Source organism: Giraffa tippelskirchi, chromosome 13, assembly GCF_054371585.1.
Source record: "Giraffa tippelskirchi isolate mGirTip1 chromosome 13, T2T-mGirTip1v1.2.pri, whole genome shotgun sequence".
In the NCBI taxonomy this organism is placed as follows: domain Eukaryota; kingdom Metazoa; phylum Chordata; class Mammalia; order Artiodactyla; family Giraffidae; genus Giraffa; species Giraffa tippelskirchi.
The window spans coordinates 93723215-93744734 of NC_137287.1; the positions used below are offsets into that span (position 1 = coordinate 93723215).

The 21520-nt window shown below is 42.6% G+C and overlaps 1 protein-coding gene across 4 annotated transcripts; it reads right to left on the minus strand.

Moving 5' to 3' along the window:
* Positions 1-305: 305 nt before the first annotated feature.
* On the minus strand, positions 306-21520 carry AP5S1 (adaptor related protein complex 5 subunit sigma 1). 4 transcript variants are annotated; one of them, XR_014073681.1, is made up of 4 exons: positions 21444-21520; positions 19990-20166; positions 18189-18678; positions 306-2056 (listed from the first exon to the last, which is right to left on the minus strand). XR_014073681.1 is itself a non-coding variant. In XM_081558863.1 (3 exons), the coding sequence occupies exons 2-3, from the start codon at positions 20160-20162 to the stop codon at positions 18252-18254; spliced, it is 600 nt and encodes a 199-aa protein (XP_081414989.1). In that variant the 5' UTR covers positions 20163-20166; positions 21444-21520; the 3' UTR covers positions 17582-18251. The 4 variants fall into 4 exon arrangements, 2 of the variants coding, with proteins under 2 accessions (XP_081414989.1, XP_081414990.1); XR_014073682.1 differs by lacking the exon at positions 306-2056 and adding an exon at positions 7157-9098; XM_081558863.1 differs by lacking the exon at positions 306-2056 and having other exon boundaries at positions 17582-18678.

A 21520-nucleotide genomic window follows, 5' to 3' on the forward strand; every position in this document is an offset into this window, starting at 1 on the left:
CAGACCCTGCTAATAGCATTGTCATTTATAGCCAACGTTTTAAATGCAAGGAAATTACAAAAAGCACACTTTTGGGGAGGAGTGATAGATGTTTTCATTATATTTGTGGTGATTGTTTCATGGGTATTGTACATATGTCAAATCTCATCAAATTGCACACTTTAAATATCTGTAGTGTTGGGGAAATAAGGAATCCCACCAACAGAAAGGCCTTTATGCACCAACACAGAGGAGAGAGAAAACACTGAAAATGCAATCAGTTAAAAACATGCAGGTACTTCACAAGACACTACAAAGTCTGGGCAGCATTTCACACACTTTATATAATAACATAGAAAAGAGAACAATGAAAACTTAATTTCAGCTAGTAATTAGTGAAAAAGATGCATTTCTTCCTCATCTGAATTGCAGAATCCCATGAATTCTATCCATGGACCCACTGAGAGTCCTGGGCTTCCAGGTCCCACCATTGTCCCAATAATGCCCTGATAATAACAATTTTTTCCAGATTCAGGATTCAACTTGAGATCACCCATTGCCTTGAGTTGTCATGTTTCTTTTTTCTCCTTTTAGACAAAGCAGTTCCTCAGCCTTTAACTGCCTTGATAGTTTCGAAGACTGTATGTCAGAAGTTTCCTCTTCTTGGGTTTATCTGCTTTTATCCTCCTAATCAGATTCAGGGTAAGCATTCTTAATGCGCAGAAGTGACACCGTGTCCTTCCTGCACATCAGGAGGCCCTGGATGTCCATTTGTCCCACTACTAAGGATATTCACTTCGATCACTTGATGAAGGGGGTGTCGTCCAATTTCCCAACCACAGATTTACTATTTCCTCATTTGTAACTAATAAGTAATTCATGGCTATATAAAATCCTGTTGCTCATCAATCTTTCACCAACCGGTTTTATAATAGCATCTCAGCATAGTTCATACATCTTCTTTGTACACACAAATGTATTTCTAATTATATTGGATCTATGTATTTTATAATTTTTGTCTTTATCCTGAGTGAGATCTTGTCTTTCATTATATTTACTAACTCATTATTCATGGACACAGGAAAGTTATTTTTACTGATCATTTTTGTATCCACCACCTACCTTAGGACCTCTCTAGATCAAAGAGGGCTCCTTTTGCCCATGATTTACTTTGTTTTGATTACATGGATATTATGGGACCATGTGAGCCAGAGACCTATCAAAGGGTTTTAATGCTCTTTTGCTTCTGATGAAATATCAATCGCAAATAATGTCCAGACAGTAAATGCTCTGCTTCCAGCTCTAGCTGAAGGTGGAGTCTCTACTGGTCCAAAGACTTTTGGGCCCTTCAAGCTGATGTGGCTTGTATAACTAGGGTGAACAAAGCCACCTCCAGGTGACTTTCAGAAAGAAGAGGATTTCTGCCCACCTTTTTACTCATTTTTCCTAGGGGCAGAAATCATAAGCTTATAGGAACAGTCGATCATAACTCTGACCTCTTTCAAAACACTGAGGGGAAAAACTCCTATTCATTAATAGAAATGTGAAAGCAAGCCAGTATAACTTCTGAACACAGGGGACTTTGCAGCAGGAAACTTGCAGATGCTTCAGGATGTTTCCTTTGCTGTAACAAGCAGCTTATCATTTGTAAAAGGGACCTTTAATCCTGGGCACTACCAACCTTGAGAGATACCAGACACAGTCTATTGTTTCTCTCTGCTCCCCAGGAGAAAGAAAAAGTTGTTACATGGTGATGTTGCAGAATTTCCAGCCCCAGGAGACTTCTGTAAACCAATTTTCATTCATTCATTCTACATAGGGTGGCTGCTATGTGCCAGGTGTTAAGTATAATGTAGAAAACAAGAGACACAATATAAACCCTCTTGGAGGTTATAACATGATGGGAAAAAGAAACATTAAACTATAAAACACACAAATAAAACATGTAATTTGGAGTGAACAAAGCTAGTAAAAATTAAGAGGGACTTCCTTGGTGGTCCAGCGATTAAAACCCCATGCTTCCTGCTGCTGGGGGCACCGGTTCCATCCTCAGTCAGAGAAATAAGATTCTGAATAGCTTGTGATGCAAACCAAAAAAAAAAAAAAAATTAGTACAGCTACACTTGCTCCTTCAGGGGAATATATAACACATGATTCATCTCTCGAAGATATACCTTTCTATGATCCTCTTCCGCTTACATACATTAGTGACAAAGGAAGTCTTCCCTGAGAATTTAATCACATCCCATAAGAGAGAAGGCAATGGCACCCCACTCCAGTCCTCTTGCCTGGAAAATCCCATGGACAGAGGAGCCTGGAGGGTTGCAGTCCATGGGGTCGCTAAGAGTTGGACACGACTGAGCGACTTCACTTCACATAAGAGTTTGGGATTTCAAAGCAGAATTCAAAATATGCTTTGAGCTGCTGAAGATGGAGCCCCAGAACAGTCTTTTTCTTTCTCATTTTTAGGTGGGCACAGCTATGTTATTAAAGTTAGGTGTGGAACCAAGTTGGATGGAGGATGGAGATCTAAACTGCTTAGTATGAACAGGGAAAAAGGAATGAACAGGAAAAAAAATGAGGTGCTGGAGACCAGAGGGTATAGAAGGGAGCACAGAGAGTTAATGCTTAATGGGTACAGAATTCCTATTTTGAATGCTGTAAACCTTCTAAAAATAAATATAATAGGGACTTCTCTGGTGGTCCAGTGATTAAGACTCTGTGCTTCCACTGCAGGGGTCACGGGTTCAATCCTTAGTCAGGGAACTAAGATCCTGCAGGTATAGCTTGGCCAAAAAAAAAAGATACAATCATATGAGTGTACTTAATGCCACTAAATTGGACATTTAAAAATGGTTAAGGGCTTCTAGTTCAAGATGGCAGAGTAGAAGGACATGTGCTCATCTCCTTCTGTGACAGGACCAAAATTGCAACTAGTTATTGAACCACCATGAAGAGGATGCTGGAACCCACCAAAAAAAGATACACTACGTCCAAGGGCAAAGAAGAAGCTGAAACAAGATAGTAGGAGGGGCCCAACATGATAAAATAAAATCCCATACCAGCTGGGTGGATGACTCACAATCTGGAGAAGAGTGCTATCAAAGAAGTTCTCCCACTGTTGTGAGCCTCATGTCAGGCTTCCCAGCCTGGGGATCATGCAAAGGGACTGGGAATTCCCAGGGAATCTGACTTTGAAAGCCAGTGGGATTTGATTACAGAACTTTCAAAGAACTGGGGAAAACAAGAGACTCCACTATTGGAGGACACAAACAAAATCTTGTGTGTGCCAAGACCCAGGGGAACGGAGTAGTGACCTCACAGAAGACTGAATCAGACCTACCTGCTAGTGCTGGAGTGCCCCCTATGGACATTTGGGTCAGCAGTGGCTTGCCATGGGGATGGAGGCACTGGCAACAGCAGTCCTGGAAGGGACCCCTTGGTGTAAGTCCTTAGAAGGTCACCATTAACCCTACCATAGAGCCCAGGGCTGGGCCCCTCAGGCCAAAGAATTAACAGGGAGGGAGCACAACCCCACCAATCAGCAGATAACTGGATTAAAGTCTTACTGAGAAGCAGCAGTTAGAACTGGACATGTAACAACAGACCAGTTCCAAATTGGGAAAGGAGTATGTCAAGGATGTATATTGTCACCCTGCTTATTTAACTTATATGCAGAATATATCATGCAAAATGCCGAGCTGGACGAAACACAAGCTAGAATCAAGATTGCCAGGAGAAATGTCAATAACCTCAGATACCCAGATGACACTACCCTTCTGGCAGAAAGCGAAGAAGAACTAAAGAGCCTCTTGATGAAAGTGAAAGAGGAGAGTGAAAAAGTTGGCTTAAAACTCATTCAAAAAACTAAGATCATGGCATCCAATCCCATCTGCTGCTGCTGCTGCTAAGTCGCTTCAGTCGTGTCCGACTCTGTGCAACCCCAGAGACAGTAGCCCACTAGGCTCCCCCGTCCCTGGGATTCTCCAGGCAAGAACACTGGAGTGGGCTGCCATTTCCTTCTCCAATGCATGAAAGTGAAAAGTGAAAGTGAAGTCGTTCAGTCATGTCCGACCCTTAGGGACCCCATGGACTGCAGCCTACCAGGCTCCTCTGTCCATGGGAGTTTCCAGGCAAGAGTACTGGAGTGGGTTGCCATTTCCTTCTCCACCAATCCCATCACTTCATGGTAAATAGATGGAGAAACAATGGAAACAGTGAGAGGCTTGATTTTTGGGGGCTCCAAAATCACTGCAGATGGTGACTGCAGCCATGAAATTAAAAGACGTTTGCTCCTTGGAAGGAAAGCTATGACAAACTTAGCATATTAAAAAGCAGAGACATTACTTTGGCAACAAAGGTCCATCTAGTCAAAGCTATGGTTTTTCCAGTGGTCATGTATGGATGTGAGAGTTTGACTATAAAGAAAACTGAGTGCTGAAGAATTGATGCTTTTGAACTGTGGTGTTGGAGAAGACTCTTGAGAGTCCCTTGGACTGCAAGGAGATCAAACTACTCAATCCTAAAGGAAATCAACCTTGAATAGTCATTGGAAGGACTGATGCTGAAGCTGAAACTCCAATACTTTGGCCACCTGCTGTGAAGAACTGACTCACTGGAAAAGACCGATGCTGGGAAAGAATGAAGGCAGGAGGAGAAGGGGACAACAGAGGATGAGATGGTTGGATGGCATCACCGACTCGATGGATATGAGTTTGAGAAAGCTTCGGGAGTTGGTGATGGACAGGGAAGCCTGGTATGTTGCAGTCCATGGTGTCACAAAGAGTCGGATATGACTCAGCAACTGAACTGAACTGAGCACAGCCCTGCCCACCAGAGTAAGACCCAGTTTTTCCACCATCAGTCCCTCCCATCAGCAAGCTTATACAAGTCTCTTAGCCTCATCCAACAGAGGGAAGACAGAAGAAGCAAGAAGAACCACAATCCTGCAGCAGCTAGAAACAAAATCCCATTACAGACAGTTAAACAGGATGAAAAAGCAAAAGGTTTTGCCCCAGATCTTTGAAGGGATGAGATAAAACCCCAGAAAAACAACCAAATGAAATGGAGATAGGCAGCCTTCTAGAAAAAGAATTCAGAATAATGATGGTGAAGATGATCCAGGATCTCGGAAAAAGAATGGAGGCAAAGATTGAGAAGATGCAAGAAATGTTTACCAAAGACCTGGAAGAACTAAAGAATAAACAGAGATGAACAATACACTAGAAGGAATCAACAGCAGAATAACTGATGCAGAAGAACAGATAAATGACCTGGAGAACAGAATGGTGGAAATCACTGCTGCAGAATAGAATACAGAATAAAGAATGAAAAAAAATGAAGACAGCCTAAAAGACCTCTGGGACAACATTAAATGCATCAACATTCGCATTATAGGGGTCCCAGAAGGAGAAGAGAGAAAGGACTCCAGAAAATATTTGAAGAGATAATAGCTGAAAGGGCAAGGAAAATATGGGAAAGGAAATAGTCAACCAAGTCCAGGAAGCACAGAGAGTCCCAGGAAGGACAAACCCAAGGAGGAACACACCAAGATACATAGTAATCAAAATGATGAAAATTAAAGACAAACAAACTATTAAAAGCAACAAAGGAAAAACAACAAATAACATAGGAGGAAACTCCCATAAGGTTATCAGCTGATTTCTCAACAGAAACTCTACAAGCCCGAAAGGAATGGCACAATATATTTAAGGTGATGAAAGGGAAGAACCTACAACCAAGAATACTCTACCAGCAAGACTCTCCTTCAGATTTGATAGAGAAATCAAAAACTTTCCAGACAAGCAAAAGTTAACAGAATTCAGAACCACCAAATCAGCTTTGCAATAAATGCTAAAGGAACTTCTCTAGGCAGGAAATACAAGAGAAGGCAAAGACCTACACAAAATAAACCCAAAACAATTATGAAAATTGTAATAGGATCATACATATCGATAATTACCTTAACTGTAAATGGATTAAATGTCCCATCCAATAGAGTAGACTAGCTGGGCAGATGAGAACATCTTTGTGTATGCATTTCCACTTACCACATCATTCTACCTAATCCCTCAAATTGTATGTAATTATTTTATATTGTTAGGCTAATCATGTTTCCATTATGGCTTGCAATGTAATTATCTTTTATTTCTTCTTTGGGTATTGACTGTGAAAACTGTCAATTACTATTACTATTTTTATTATGTAACTATTATTTGCTTAATATCATGATGGGATTCCCTGGTGGCTCAGACAGTAAAGAATCCACCTGCAATGCAGGAGACCTGGGTCTGATCCCTGGGTTGAGAGATCCCCTGGAGGAGGGCATGGCAACTCACTCCAGTATCTTGCCTGGAGAATCCCCATAGACAGAGGAGTCTGGCAGGCTACAGTCCATGGGGTCGCAAAGAGTCAGACATGACTGAGTGACTAAGCACACAATATCATGATTGGTCAACAGAAAGTAAGAGAATTATCTATCACTAAAACTACCATTTAATAGAAAACCTTGTAATCGCTTTTTAAAATCCAGATGCATACAGAATTATCTTGCAGTTTTTTGAAAAATACAAATGCCCAGGTATCGCAATTTTTCTCCAAAGCTCCAGATGTGTTTCTAAGGAGAATCCATGTTTAAAAACAACTGGACTATATGATGATTGTTTTGCTTTTATCTCGTTTGTTTCACTTTTTCTATTTCATATTCAGTGTTCCTATTTCATTCAGTCTGTTTTCCAATCTCTCCATCTCTTTTTGTTGTTGTTGTTGTTCTTTCTCAAGCTTTTATCAAGCAGAGTAAAAAAGCTTTTGTATATATATATGTATAGCATGTATAATAGAGTATGGGGCTTCCCTTATAGCTTAGCTGGTAAAGAATCTGCCTGCAATGCAGGAGACCCTGGTTTGATTCCTGGGTCAGGAAGATCCACTGGAGAAGGGATAGGCTACCCGCTCCAGTATTCTTGGGCTTTGCTTGTGGCTCAGCTGGTAAAGAATCCACCTGCGATGTGGGAGACCTGGGTTTGATCCCTGCATTGGGAAGACCCCCTGGAGAAGGGAAAGGCTACCCACTCCAGTATCCTGGTCTGGAGAATTCCATGGACTGTGGGTCACAAAGAGCTGGACATGACTGAGCGACTTTCACTTTCTAATATATATATTTTTGAAAATTTACGAATTTTTGCTTAAAAAAATTTATGACATTTTGATTCCACTTGTTTGACTAGGTATGAATAGAATGCTAGATTTTTAATTTATATTCACTCAAAACTTTGATATAATTCCTAGTATTTTGGCATCTAATATTACTGCTAAAATTCTAGAAAATTTATTATCTTAGTGATTTAAAAAAAATTTTGAATCAGGCTTGAAACTTCTAATCCAATTCTGAGAATTGGGTTAGAAATACTGTGTTGTAAAAAAAAACCAAACAAACAGGAAATTAACAAGTGACAAAGTATTATTAACTAAAGTACAGATTTTGTTCAAATTTCACAAAATTTTATGCTAGTGTCCATCATTTATTTGCATAATTTATTCAAGACTCCACACTATATTTAACTGCACTGAGCAGCTTTGGCTGAATGAAACAAATTCTGATAAATTCTCTTTTCATTTTTATTCTATTACAAATATTCTCTAATTTTCCTTGTTATGGCTTCTTGGATATACCCATCATTTAAAAGTGGACATTCCCAAATACATGGGATTTTTTTTGAAGTATTCTTAGCATTAATTTCTCATTTTGATACTAATTTCTCATTTAAATGCTTTCCTCTCTGCAATCATCCTCTGTTTTTTTCAGTTTAACTTTAGTGAGGCTTTCAATGGCTAAGTTGAAGATCTCTCTTGGTAAATGTCACATTGCACTTGAGACACATACGATGCGCTGGGGCAATCCCGAGTGTCCCACTTCAGGCAGGACAAGGGCTCAAGCAACTATTACTGTTGTTCAGTCGCTCAATCATGTCAGACTCTTTGCGACCCCATGGACTGCAGCACGCCAGGCTTCCCTGTCCTTCACCATCTCACGGAGTTTCCTCAATCTCATACCACTGAGTTGGCGATTCCATGCAGCCATCTCATTCTCTGTCGTCCCTAACTACTCCTACCCTCAATTTTTCCCAGCATCAGGGTCTTTTCTAGTGAGTCAGCTCTTTGCATCAGGTGGCCAAAGTATTGGAGCTTCAGCTTCAGCATCAGTCCTTCCAATGAATATTTAGGGTTGATTTCCTTTAGGATTGACTGGTTTGATCTGCTTGCTATCCAAGCGACTCTCAAGGGTCTTCTCCAACACAACAGCTCAAAAGCATCAATTCAGTGCTGAGCTTTCTTTATGAGTCCAACTCTCATATCCATACATGAATACTGGAAAAACCAGTGGTTTTGGACTAGATGGACCTTTGCCGGCAAAGGAATGTCTCTGCTTTTTAATAGGCTCTCTAGATTTGTCCGGAGAAAGCAATGGCACCCCACTCCAGTATTCTTGCCTGGAAAATCCCATGGATGGAGGAGCCTGGTAGGCTGCAGTCCATGGGGTCGCTAGGAGTCGGACACGATTGAGCGACTTCACTTTCACTTTTCACTTTCAGGCATTGGAGAAGGAAATGGCAACCCACTCCAGTATTCTTGCCTGGAGAATCCCAGAGACAGTATTCTTGCCTGGAGAATCCCAGAGACAGGGGAGCCTGGTGGGCTTCCATCTACGGGGTCGCACAGAGTCGGACACGACTGAAGCAACTTAGCAGCAGTAGCAGCAGCTAGATTTGTCATAGCTTTTCTTCCAAGGAGCAAGCATCTTTTAATTTCCTGGCTGCAGTCACCATCTGCAGTGATTTTGGAGCCCAAGAAAATAAAGTCTGTCACTGTTTGCACTGTTTCCCCATCTATTTGCCATGAAGTGATGGGATTGGATGCCATGATCTTAGTTTTTTGAATATTGAGTTTTAAGCCAGCTTTTTCACTCCCCTCTTTCACCTTCATCAAGAGGCTCTTTAGTTCCTCCTTGTTTTCTGCCATAAGGGTGGTGTCATCTGTGTATCTGAAGTTATCGATATTTCTCCCAGCAATCTTGATTCCAGCTTCTGCTTCATCCAGCCCAGCATTGCTCATGAAGTACTCTGCACATAAGTTAAATAAGCAGGGTGACAATATGCAGCCTTGATGTACTCCTTTCCCCAAGGAGTGATCAAAACCATCCCCAAGAAAAAGAAATGCAAAAAGGCAAAATGGTTGTCTGAGGAGGCCTTACAAATTGCTGAGAAAAGAAGAGAAGCGAAAGGCAAAGGAGAAAAGGAAAGATATAACCATCTGCATGCAGAGTTCCAAAGAATAGCAAGAAGAGGTAAGAAAGCCTTCCTAAGTGAAAGTGAAAAGTGAAAGTGTTAGTCGCTCAGTCGTGTCCAACTCTTTGCGACCCCATGGACTGTAGCCTTCTAGGCTCCCCTGTCCATGGGATTCTCCAGGTAAGAATACTAGAGTGGATTGTGATTCCCTTCTCCAGGGGATCTTCCCAACCCAGGGATCGAACCCAGGTCTCCTGCATTGCAGACAGATTCTTTACCATCTGAGCTACCAGGGAAGCCCTTAGTGAACATGCAAAGAAATAGAGGAAAACAATAGAATGGGAAAGACTAGAGATCTCCTCATGAAAATTAGAGATACCAAGGGAAAATCTCATGCAAAGATGGGCTCAATAAAGGACAGAAATGGTATGGACCTAACAGAAGCAGAAGATATTAAGAAGAGGTGGTAAGAATACACAGAAGAACTGCACAATAAAAGATCTTAATGACCCAGATAACAACGATGATGTGATCACTCACCTAGAGCCAGACATCCAGGAATGCAAAGTCAAGTGGGCCTTAGGAAGCATCACTATGAACAAAGCTAGTGGAGGTGATGGAATTCCAGCTGAACTATTTCAAATCCTAAAAGATGATGCTGTTAAAAGTGCTGCACTCAATATGCAAGCAAATTTGGATAACTCAGCAGTGGCCACAGGACTGGAAAAGGTCAGTTTTCATTCCAATCCCAAAGATAGGAGATGCCAAAGAATGTTCACACTACTGCACAACTGCACTCATTTCACAGGCTAGCTGAGTAATGCTCAAAATTCTCCAAGTGAGGCTTCAAAAGTACATGAACCGAGAACTTCCAGATGTTCAAGCTGGATTTAGAAAAGGCAGAGGAACCAGTGATCAAATTGCTGACATCCACTGGATCATAGAAAAAGCAAGAGAATTTCAGAAAAACATCTACTTCTGCTCCACTGACTATGCTAAAGCCTTTGACTGTGTGGATCATAGCAAATCATGGAAAATTCTTAAGAGATGAGAATACCAGACCACCCTACTTGCCTCCTAAGATACCTGTATGCAGGTCAAGAAGCAGCAGTTAGAATCAGACATGGAACAATGAACTGGTTCAAAATTGGGAAAGGAGTATGTCAAGCAATTGGTACTGGAATACTAAAGGACAGACCAGTTCCACAGGGGTGGAAGACCTGGAACCACCCAGAATGCAGAGATCTGAATCACATGCGTGAGCCTCATGAACTTCATAGTCTACAGGCTCTCTCCTAGGTTAAGCTAAACTGAGTCCATTGAGGCCATTGTGATACAGTTTCTGCCTGACTGAAATATGAGATTCATCTTCAGGAAGTACTTTCTTTTTTGTGCTTTTTGGGATCTGTCATGTTAACAGGATTATGGAGAAAAAAGACAGTTATGCATGACAGGCAAAGGAGAGCCAAGTAGTGCCTAATTGGAATGCCTGAAAGGAACAAAAACAATGAAATACAATAGCCATTTAAAAACATAATTTAGGAAAATGTTTCCAAAATAAAAAAGGATTTCAATCTACATTTGAAAAAAATCACAACAATGTTTATATTAAAAGATGTATTCTATAGGTAAACATATGTCCCCTCCCTCTTGAACCTCCCTCCCCATCCCACTCCTCTAGGTTGTCACAGAGCACAGACTTTGGGTTCCTTGATTCATGGCTGATGTATACTAGAAACCATCACAATATTGTAAAGTAATTATCCTCCAATTAAATAGAAAATACTACTTGAAAATTAAAAAAATATTACAAATACAGTAAAAAAAAAACAAAAAAACTAGAAAACAAAGAATCCCTGAGGCACTCAGGCAAAAAGAACAAGTATAAAGGCTCCAAAAAAATTGCTTTTGAACATACAATAACTCAGGAATAGTGTTCTTAAGAAGTTGTACAGAAATAGGAAATCGGAGGGGAAAAAAAGAAAGTTTTTTTAAAGATGTAGATTTTCTAGAAAATATCAACAGTGAAAACGCCAAATGTCAGAATCCCTATAGGATACAGATAAAGCATCAGTGAGAGGAAAATTCGTATCTTAAAAACTAATACTAATTTTTTTTTTTGGCTGTGCTGTGCAGCATGTGGGATCCTAGTTCTCCAGCCAGGGATCGAACTCACACCCCCTACAGTAGAAGCACAGAGTCTTAACAACTGGACCATCTGGGAAGGCCCCCTCTGCACTTTTTTATAAACCTAAACTATTTCACAGTAACTTTTGGTTTGTTAAATAAATGAACTACAATATATCCATACAATGTGTGTGTTATTTGCTCAGTGACTCGTTGTGACTGCACGCACTGTAGCCCTCCAGGCTCCATGGGGATTCTCCAGGCAACAATACTGGAGTAGGTTGCCATGCCCTTCTCCACAGAGCCACACAATGGATAAGAATAAGAATGTTATGTACTACTATAAAAAGATCACCAGGATACACTGTTAAGGGAAACAAACAAGTACAGAATCCTAATTACAGCAGGAAACCTACTATGTAAGAAAACAGTGCAGGAAGTATTAAATCGAATAAAAACACATATTTGTACATATGTACATAATGTACATACTTGCTTATATTTGTATAAAGAGAAATAGAAACACATGCAGGAAACCTAGAAGGCTATTATCCAACAAAGCAGAGAGTGAAACAAGGTAGAGAGTTTTTCAATAAAAATGTTTTTATCATTTTGATTTCTAAACCATGTTACCTATTTAGAAAACAAAATTTATTTTTTTTAATATTCATTTATTTGGCTGCACTAGGTCTTGGTTATAGCATGTGGGATTTTCTTTTTTAGTTGAGGCATGTGGGATCTAGTTCCCTGACCAGGGATTGAACCAGGCCCCCTGCATTGGGAGTGCAGAGTCCTAGCCACTGAACCACCAAGCAAATCCCACAGAATTTCATTTAAAAAAAATAAACATTTTAAAAATTCAAGGCTGGCCAAAATGGGTTCACTAGTAGTCTGCCAAACGTTTAGGGAAGAAAATACTCCAATTTGTTAACATCTGCTCCTGAAGATGGAGAAGCAGAGGGAACACTTCCTAACTCATTCTATGAGACCAGCATTACCATAATACCACAACCTGACAAAAGCAGACAAGAAAACTGCAGACCAATATCACCCATGAACAAAGACACAAAACTCCTCAACAAAATATTAGTAGATGGAATCCAACAATATATAAAGAATTATACAACATGATCACGTGGTATTTATCCCAGGTATGCAAGGCTGGCTCAACATTTGAAAATTAATTAATGGCATCACATCAACAGACTGAAAAACCACATGATCATACCAATAGACAAGGGAAAAATATTTTACAAAATTCAACATCCATTCAGGATAAAAGCTCTCACCAAACTAGAAACAGAGGGGAACTTCCTCAATCTGATAAAGAACGTCTACAAAAATCTACCTAAATGTGAGAAACATCATACCTAAATGTGAGAAACCAGTGTTCCCACTAAGATCAGAAACAAGGCAAGGAATGCAATAAGATAAGAAAAGGAAATAAAAGGTAAGTAAATGGTGTGTGCTCAGTTGCTTCAGTCACATCCGACTCTTTGCGACCTTATGGACTATGGAATTTTCCTGGTAAGGGTACTAGAGTGGGTTGCCATGCCCTCCTCCAGGGGATCTTCCTGACTGAGCGACTGAACCTGTGTCTCCTGCATTGCAGGGGATTTTTTTACCAACTGAGCCACTGGGGGAGCCCAAAGTAAACTGGGAAGGAAGAAATAGAACTGTATTTGTTAGCATTTGATGTGATTGTCTATGAATAAAATCTGTAAGAATCAACCAAAAAACTCTTGGAACTAATAAACAATCACAGCAAAGTTGTAACCATGGATAGAGGAGCCTTGCGGGCTACAGTCTGTGGGGTCACAAAGAGTCGTACACAACTGAGCGACTGAGCACACACAAATGGAAAACAGTATGGAAGTTCCTCTAAACACTAAAAACAGAGTTACCATATGATCCAGCAATCCGAGTCCTGGGTGTATATCCAGAGAAAACTTAATTTGAAAAGAAACATGTACCCCAATGTTCACAGCAGCACTATTTACAATTGCCAAGACATGGAAGCAACCTAAATATCCACAAACAGATAAATGGATAAAGAAGATATGGTATGCATATACAACGGAATACTACTCAGCCATAACAAAGAATGAAATAATACCATTTGCAACAACATGCATGAACCTAGAGATTATCATACTAAGTGATAAGTCAGAAAGAGAAAGACAAGTACCATATGGTATCACTTATACATGGCATCTAAAATATGACACAAATGAACTTATTTATGAAACAGCAACAGACTCACAGACATAGAGAACAGACCTGCAGTTGCCAAGGGGGAGAGGGAGTGAGGGAGGGATAAATAAGGACCTTGAGATTAGCAGGTACAAACTACTATATATGAAATAACAGCAAGGTCTGACTATACAGCACAGGAACTATTAATATCAATACATTCAATATCCTGTAATAAACCATAATGCAAAAGAATGTGTGTGTGTGTGTGTGTGTGTATACACACACACACACACATATAACTGAACCACTTTGCTGTACACCAGAAACTAATACAACACTGTAAATCAACCTGATGGTAACCGACACCACAAGCCTCATCTAATACCCCAACTTCCCACAGCTTCTCAGGTAATAGGGTCTTCAATAATACTAAAAAATGAATAATTACCATTTACATTAACACCCCAAAATGAAATACTTAAGTATAAGTCTAACAAAATATGTACAAGATCTCCTTGAAGAAAACTATGATGACAGAATCAAAGAACTGGGACTTCCCTGGTAGTCCAGCTGCAATGTAGGGGATGTGGGTTCAATCCCTGACCAGGGAACTAAGATCCCACATGTCAGAGAGCAACTAAACCCATACACTGCAATTACTGAGCCCATTCAACACAACTAGAGAGCCCACACATCACAGCTGGAGTCCATGCACCAAGAAGAAAGATCCTTCATGATGAAACAAAGATCCTGTGTCCCGCAACAAAGATCTGACAGTCAAATAATAAGTAATTTTTAAAAAGAATCTAAGAAGTAAATAAGTAGCGAGATATTCCCTGTTGATGGATAAAAGACTCAGTGCAGTCAAGATCTCAGTTCTTCCCACCTTCATCCACATCTATTCAATGCAATCGCAATCAAAATCCTAGCAAGTCATCTTTCACCTTGCATAGCAACTAGCAGAGTGCCAGGTCCAAGGTAGGCTTGATGAAAGTGAAGTAAGCATAAGTTGTGGTGGAAACCCAGCTCAGAAGTCCTGGGGCAAAAGTGGGAATATACAGAAAGTGCACTGGACAAACTGGCATGATTAAGAAAACCCATATACTAACTGGACATCTTGAATAATAGAAACCAGGGACTCAGTGACCTTATGGATGTGTCTCACCTCTGTCATTCTCTGTACATCAGTTTCCTCTACCTGAAGAGAACCAACAGCACAAGCCTCACCTAATCCCAAGTTCCCACAGCTTCTCGGAGAAAAGGGTCTCACTCTCATCCTCATGGTGTGGTCACTCACTTAAGAGCCAGACATCCTGGAGTGTGAAGTCAAGTGGGCCTCAGGAAGCATTACTATGAACAAAGCTAGTGGAGGTGATGGAATTCCAGCTGAGCTATTTCAAATCCTAAAAAAATGATGCTGTTAAAATTCTGTACTCAATATGCCAGCAAACTTGGAAAACTCAGCAATGGCCATAGGACTGGAAAAGGTTTTCATTTCAGTTTTCATTGCAATCCCAAAGAAGGGCAATGGCAAAGAATATTCAAACTACTGTACAACTGCACTCATTTCACATGCTAGCAAGGTAATGCTCAAAATCCTTCAAGCAAGGCTTCAACAGTATTTGAACCTAGAACTTACAGATGTACAAGCTGGATTTAGAAAAGGCAGAGGAACCAGAGATCAAATTGCCAACATCTGCTGGATCATAGAAAAAGCAAGAGAGTTCCAGAAAAACATCTACTTCTGCTTCATTGACTATGCTAAAGGCTTTGATTGTGTGGATCACAATAAACTGTAAAAAGTTCTTAAAGATGGGAATACCCGACCACCTTACCTGCCTCCTGAGAAACCTGTATGCAGGTCAAGAAGCAACAGTTAGAACCCAACATAGAATAAAAGACTGGTTCAAAATTGGGATAGGAGTAAGTCAAGGCTGTATTCTGTCACCTTGCTTATTTAACTTATATGCAGAGTACATAATGTGAAATGCCAGGCTGGATGAATCATAAGCTGGAATCAAGATTGCCAGCAGAAATATAAACAACCTCAGATATGCAGATGACAGCACCCTAATGGCAGAAAGCGGAAAAGAACTAAAGAGCCTTTTGATGAAGGTGAAAGAGGAGAATGTAAAAGCTGGCTTAAAACTCAACATGCTTACTCCTTGGAAGGAAAGCTATGACAAACCTAGACAGCTATTAAAAAGCAGAGACATCGCTTTGCCAACAAAGGTCCATATGTTCAAAGCTTTGGTTCTTTCAGTAGTAATGTATGGATGTGAGTTGGACCATAAAGAAGGATGAGCACCGAAAAATTGATGCTTTTGAACTGTGGTGCTGGAGAAGACTCTTGAGAGTCCCTTGGACGGCAAGGATATCAAACCAGTCAGTCCTAAAGAAATCAACTCTGACTATTCATTGGAAGGACTGATGCTGAAGCTCCAATATTTTGGCTATGTGATGTGAACAGAGGATTCATGGGAAAAGACCTTGATGCTGGGAAAGACTGAGGGCAGGAGAAGGGGTGACAGAGGATGAGATGGTTAGATAGCATCATCAACGCAATGGAGATGAGTTTGAGCAAACTCCAGGAGATAATGGAGGACAGAGAAGGCATGCTGCAGTCCATGGGTTACAAACAGTCAGACATGACTTAGCAACTAAACAACTCATCCTGAAGTTCAGTTTGAAAAATAGGCAGAAAAGTTTCAGGCCAGCCAAGCTTGAGCCCTAAACCAAAGTTGGAGGGGCCTGTTTTCGTGAGAATATAGCCACGCCACCAAGACCACCGGCTTGGAGGGAAGGGGCAGAGGTGTCATAATGGGGGCCTCTGGGACATTTCCAACGGCATAGCTTGTCACAGATACATACTGGGATCCCTTTAGGGCTTCAAGGTCAGAATGTAATTTGTGGCACCCTAGGGTGGAGAACATGGCCTTGTCCCAACAGTGACGGTGGTACTGGAAGGCATGGCATGGCTGATGGCCTTGGCTGCACTTGGAAGGGCAAACTCCAACTACAAATGCTGCCTCCTAAATGAATATTGGTGTGTCCTTCCTGGGTGCCAAAGGGCAACTGACATTTGGCAAACATGAGACTGGGCCCACACCTGCAGACTGACCACATTAGAGGGGCCCATACTGCCCATGTAAGAAAGCCATACCTTACAGGTCATAAGTAGATGGTGAAAATAGATGTAACTGAGGTTTTGTCCAATTGAATCATTTTATTTTGTAATATGTGTTCATTAAGTTGAGAGATAATGTTCATATTCTTTAAAAAAAAAAAAATTTATTTGGCTGCGCCGGGTCTTAGCTGCGGCATGTGGGATCTAGTTCCCTGACCAAGGATTGAACCCTTGAGAGGACGGAGTCTTAGCCACTGGACCACCAAGGAAGACCTCAACTGAATCATTTTAAACCATCACTAGGAACTGCTGAGTAAAGTCTCCCTTATAGCAGCTGGGTAGCCTGCCCCATAACTTTTTGGGCCTGACCATAGGGCAGGTCCAGCAGCTTTTTGCTGGTATAGAAAGAACCAGGGAATTTGCCCTGGGAGCATCTCACAATCAGATGGAAGGGAATTCTGGGCAAACACCCACAGTCCTTCAACCCTCTGGTGAGGTCATTCAGAGGCAACTGTTGTGCACTGGCCCTCAGAAGCACTTGATGCACTAAGCCCCCTAACTACTCTTCTTAACATATAATCTGCCTCCTTTCCAGTGCTTTCTGTGATCACCTCCAACATATACTGTTTGTACCTAATCCTATCTCAGGAGCTCCTTCTCAGGGATCCACACCAACTCACCACATTGTAGTAGAGGAAGCAAGTGCTACCATCCAAAGGAGGCATATAAGGAGACAGAGGTGATAAGAAGGACAAGAGGTGGAGACCTCCCAGGAAGTCTCCTGAGGACATACTTGACCACAAAGGCTCAGACACCCAACTCAGAGTAGTACAGGAGCAGACGTGCATTAATGAAACTTACAGAAACAGAAGGTGAAATCACACACTCGGTGCATTTAACTCAAAATGAAAACATCATCATCAGACCTCTAGCATCCACCTGACACCACCTTCTCTCCCCATAGACTGCTGGTGGGCATGAGCTGGGCTCAAAAGGAATTATGGAGCCTCTCTGCTGAACAACTCACACCTCTGGGAACTGCGGTAGGGCTGGACACCGACAAACAAAATCCTTCATGATGGTGCCTAAGTAGGTGCAAAGGCAGAAGCCAGCTCCCCAACTCTGAAAGTCTCAAGAGACTCCTTCTGTACTACAATGACTATGGGTTTGCAAGAAGAAAGTGGGCTGAGTTCCAAGTAGCTATTCCTTACTACCCCAGCACTATGAACTGGTAGACTGGGGGCTGGCTAGGAGAGATGGGGAAAAGTGCGGTCAGGACAAGCAGGGCTGGCCCAATGCGGAGGTCTGAGTAAGTCACAAGGCAGCTCCAGGCACAGGATGTTCTCTGATTCCTCCTCTCTACCTTCTCCCCAGACCCCTTTTCTGCCAGCTTGTCCCATCCATTTGTCCTGGGTGTGGCAGCACACCCGAGCTGAGAGCAGGCTGGGAAGGAGGAGGCAGATGCCAAACTTTACCTGACTGTGTGTCCCTTTAACATCACCTCCTTGACCTTGTGAGGACTCCCATCCCAGTGTGGGTCAGTGGGAGCAGGCAGCACTGAATTCTTTCTCTAGACCCTGGACAAACTGGTCATTGAGGAAGAGCAGCTGACCATTGGGCAGGAAGCGGGTGAGGATGCCCTCGATGCAGTCAGCCCTCAGCAGGAGGTTGGCACCAGGGACCAGCAGTCGGAAGTGATCAAGGAGAAGGCGAGCCAGCAATCGAAGCGTGCTCTCCACCAGCAGCAGGTTCTCGTGAGTATCCAGCACCAGGGCAAAGCCTATAGAGAGCACGCCTAGCCACACCACTGTCCGAGGCTCCTGGAAAGGGTCCCCCGGCGCCAGGCGGAAAGCCCCACATGGGGCCTCATGAAGGACAACTGGGTCATCTGAGGACTGGGGCTGCAGGTCCACAGCATGCCGGCCACATGCCTGCTGCTGCAGCTGGTACATGGACTCCACCTGCCTGTAGAGAATAGGTGGGTCATGGACTTATCCTCAGGATCACCCCTGGAGCTAGGAGCTGCCATTATCCCCATAACTAGATGCAGAGACTGAGCCCTGGAAAGACCAAGTGCAGTGACCCTGCCCAGGGCCTCAGTACAGAAACCATGAGCCCAGATAGGAATTCAGGCTCCAGCCCCCAGGTCCTGAACCGTTTCACTCTATGCAGCTAAGAGAAGGCAGGTTCTGAATACAGCTCCTTGGGCTGGGAAAGGGCATCAGGGGAAGAAGATCCCTCCCCCAACTGATTCACAGAGGCCTCCTCAACATCTCAACAAGACATGAGAAGTGGAGTGTTAAGTTACATCCAACCCAGGATGTGTGTAAACTCCCCACCCTCACCCCATCCTGAAGCCTTCTCCAAATAGAAAAGAAAAACCTTCCACTTGGACATCCAGGCTTTTTAAATCACCCTCTAACCTCTCATGAATCACCTTCCAATCTGGCCCATGTACAGGCTGCTCTTAAAGTCATCTGTTTGGTTTTCTGTGCCACATAAGGGGTAGGAGGCCCAGAGAAACAAACAGGTAACAAGAGGCTGGCCCCAGGGTTGCCCCAGAGTGTTAACCCTCCACCCAAAATGCAGAGGGGCCAGAAGACTCTGGCACCTGTTGGTTCAGTCTGGGTCTGGGAGGAAAAGGTCCCAGGCCAGCTACCCCATCTGGAACAGTGTTCCCCAACTGTATACTCTCTGGATCCCAGGCTTTCAGGAGGCCTTTGGTGCACATTCCCACAAACTACATTCTCTCTCCTCTTTAGAGATTCATAAAGCTTAAAGGCACACTAAGGGCCCCAAAAAGTCCTGCACTCAGAGTATGTTTAATCTGTACTGTTTACACTCAAATCCCAACTCTTTCACTTTCTAGACTCTCTATAGCTCATCTGCAATCTTCAAATTCCTTTAACTCTCTATATACTCATCTGTAAGGTGGGGATAATATACCTACCTCAAAACACTGTTTCAAAGATAAAATGAGTTCATATACATGAAATACTCAGAACATAAAATGCTTACTACATACAGGCTAAATAATACTAACTACAAAAAAATTATAGTAAATGCTAAATAATTATAATAAATAATGATAATAACATTATTTATTTAACCCTTTTTTATGTAATACTTGTGAACAACCAGGAAGACTCTTTGAAAGCACTATTCTAAAAACTTTCTCTCTGCTTCTTAGTCTTCCTGTTTCTCTGTGCCCTCCCAGAAAACCTATCATAATCACTGACCAGGAAGCCCTGGGTCTGGGCTGGATGGTGTGGTTACCTAGCCACGGCCAAAATCTGCTCCTTTCGGAGAAGTCTGTCCCTCTCAGCACTGTGCGGCTGTGGGTCATCGGGTGAATTCTCGGCACCGAAGAAGCAGGAGTAGAGCACTCGGCAAAGGCCCTCCTCAGCCTTGGCGGCCCGCAGGGTGTGGATGAGGAAGGCGTGGACCATGGCTCTGGGATGATGATGCAGAGAAGTTAGACACTTCAGTGAGATGAGTGTACAACCCCAGTAGGGGAAGCAACCACAGAAAGCGTTTGGTCACTGGTCCTCCTTAGTCACCCAAGACACACGCCCAGCTCTGGCCAGCACCACCTCTGCTCACAACAGAGTCTAGTGGCTAAGATATCCTGGACAACCCCAAAGCCAAATCTACAAACTGCTGGCCAGGAATTTGTAAAACCGTTAAGTTATCAGAGTAAAGGGACACTGGGGAGATGCTCCAGACGGAAGAAGGCCCAAGACACAGGACAGAGGAATACAACCCTGGCAGAGAAATAGGTAGCCTCAATATACGGCATTGTTAGGATAACTGGAAGCATTTAAATATGCTATGCTATGCTATGCTAAGTCGCTTCAGTCGTGTCCGACTCTGTGCGACCCCATAGACGGCAGCTCACCAGGCTCCGCCGTCCCTAGGATTCTCCAGGCAAGAATACTGGAGTGGGGTGCCATTTCTTTCTCCAGTGCATGAAAGGGAAAAGTGAAAGTGAAGTCGCTCAGTCGTGTCCGACTCTTAGCGACTCCATGGACTGTAGCCTACCAGGCTCCTCCGTCCATGGGATTTTCCAGGCAAGAGTACTGGAGTGGGGTGCCATTGCCTTCTCCTATTTAAATATGGATTACAGGTTAAATAATAGTCTTGATCAATATTACCTGGTTTTGAATGTAGGGGAATGTCCTTGTTTTTAGAAAATACACACTTAAGTACTTCTAAATACACAGGTAAAGGAGCATCATATCTGCAACTAACTGAATTAGAATATTACGTATACAGGAGTTCTTTTTAAAAAGTTTATAAAAAGTTTCTTTCAGTCTTGAAATCTGTAAGCCTGAGATCATGTCAAAACAAAGACCATGAAATAGTAATAATACTGAAGTCTGACTGGTTAAGTAACCAGCCCGGGATTGAAAAGTAGCAGGGATCTGTGACTAAGGGTAAATAGATCGTCACTTTAAACCGGTTAAAAATGAAGTTTCCAGAAGGCGCTTTAAAACCGGAGCCTGAAGACCTGAGCTGACCTCCCGTGACCCCTAGCCACGAGAAGATTACGTCATCAACCTTCGCCACGGGCCTCGCGCAATCCCGAAGCGCAGTGCATCTGGGGGGGTTGTAGTTGCTTGCCCCAGCTAACCAACTGTGTGGTGTGGGGCGGGGTGGGGTGGGGTGGGGTGGGACGGACTGAGTGTGCACTGCAACCCGGGCCGCTGTCCTCAAGGCGTGGTACTCACCTTTCCTTTCGTGCCTGCAAACTTCTAATAACGAGCCAAGTCCCTCGGCTAAAGGGGCAAAATGGCGCCTGCGTGGC

What these genes read in the sequence shown, in the direction of transcription:
- AP5S1 (XM_081558863.1), bottom strand. Translation starts at nt 20,162, where the DNA reads ATGGTCCACGCCTTCCTCATCCACACCCTGCGGGCCGCCAAGGCTGAG. An exon ending in CAGATTTTGGCCGTGGCTAG is followed by an intron (nt 18,679 to 19,989) that starts GTAACCACACCA and finishes TATTCTCTACAG; the next exon opens with GCAGGTGGAGTCCATGTACC.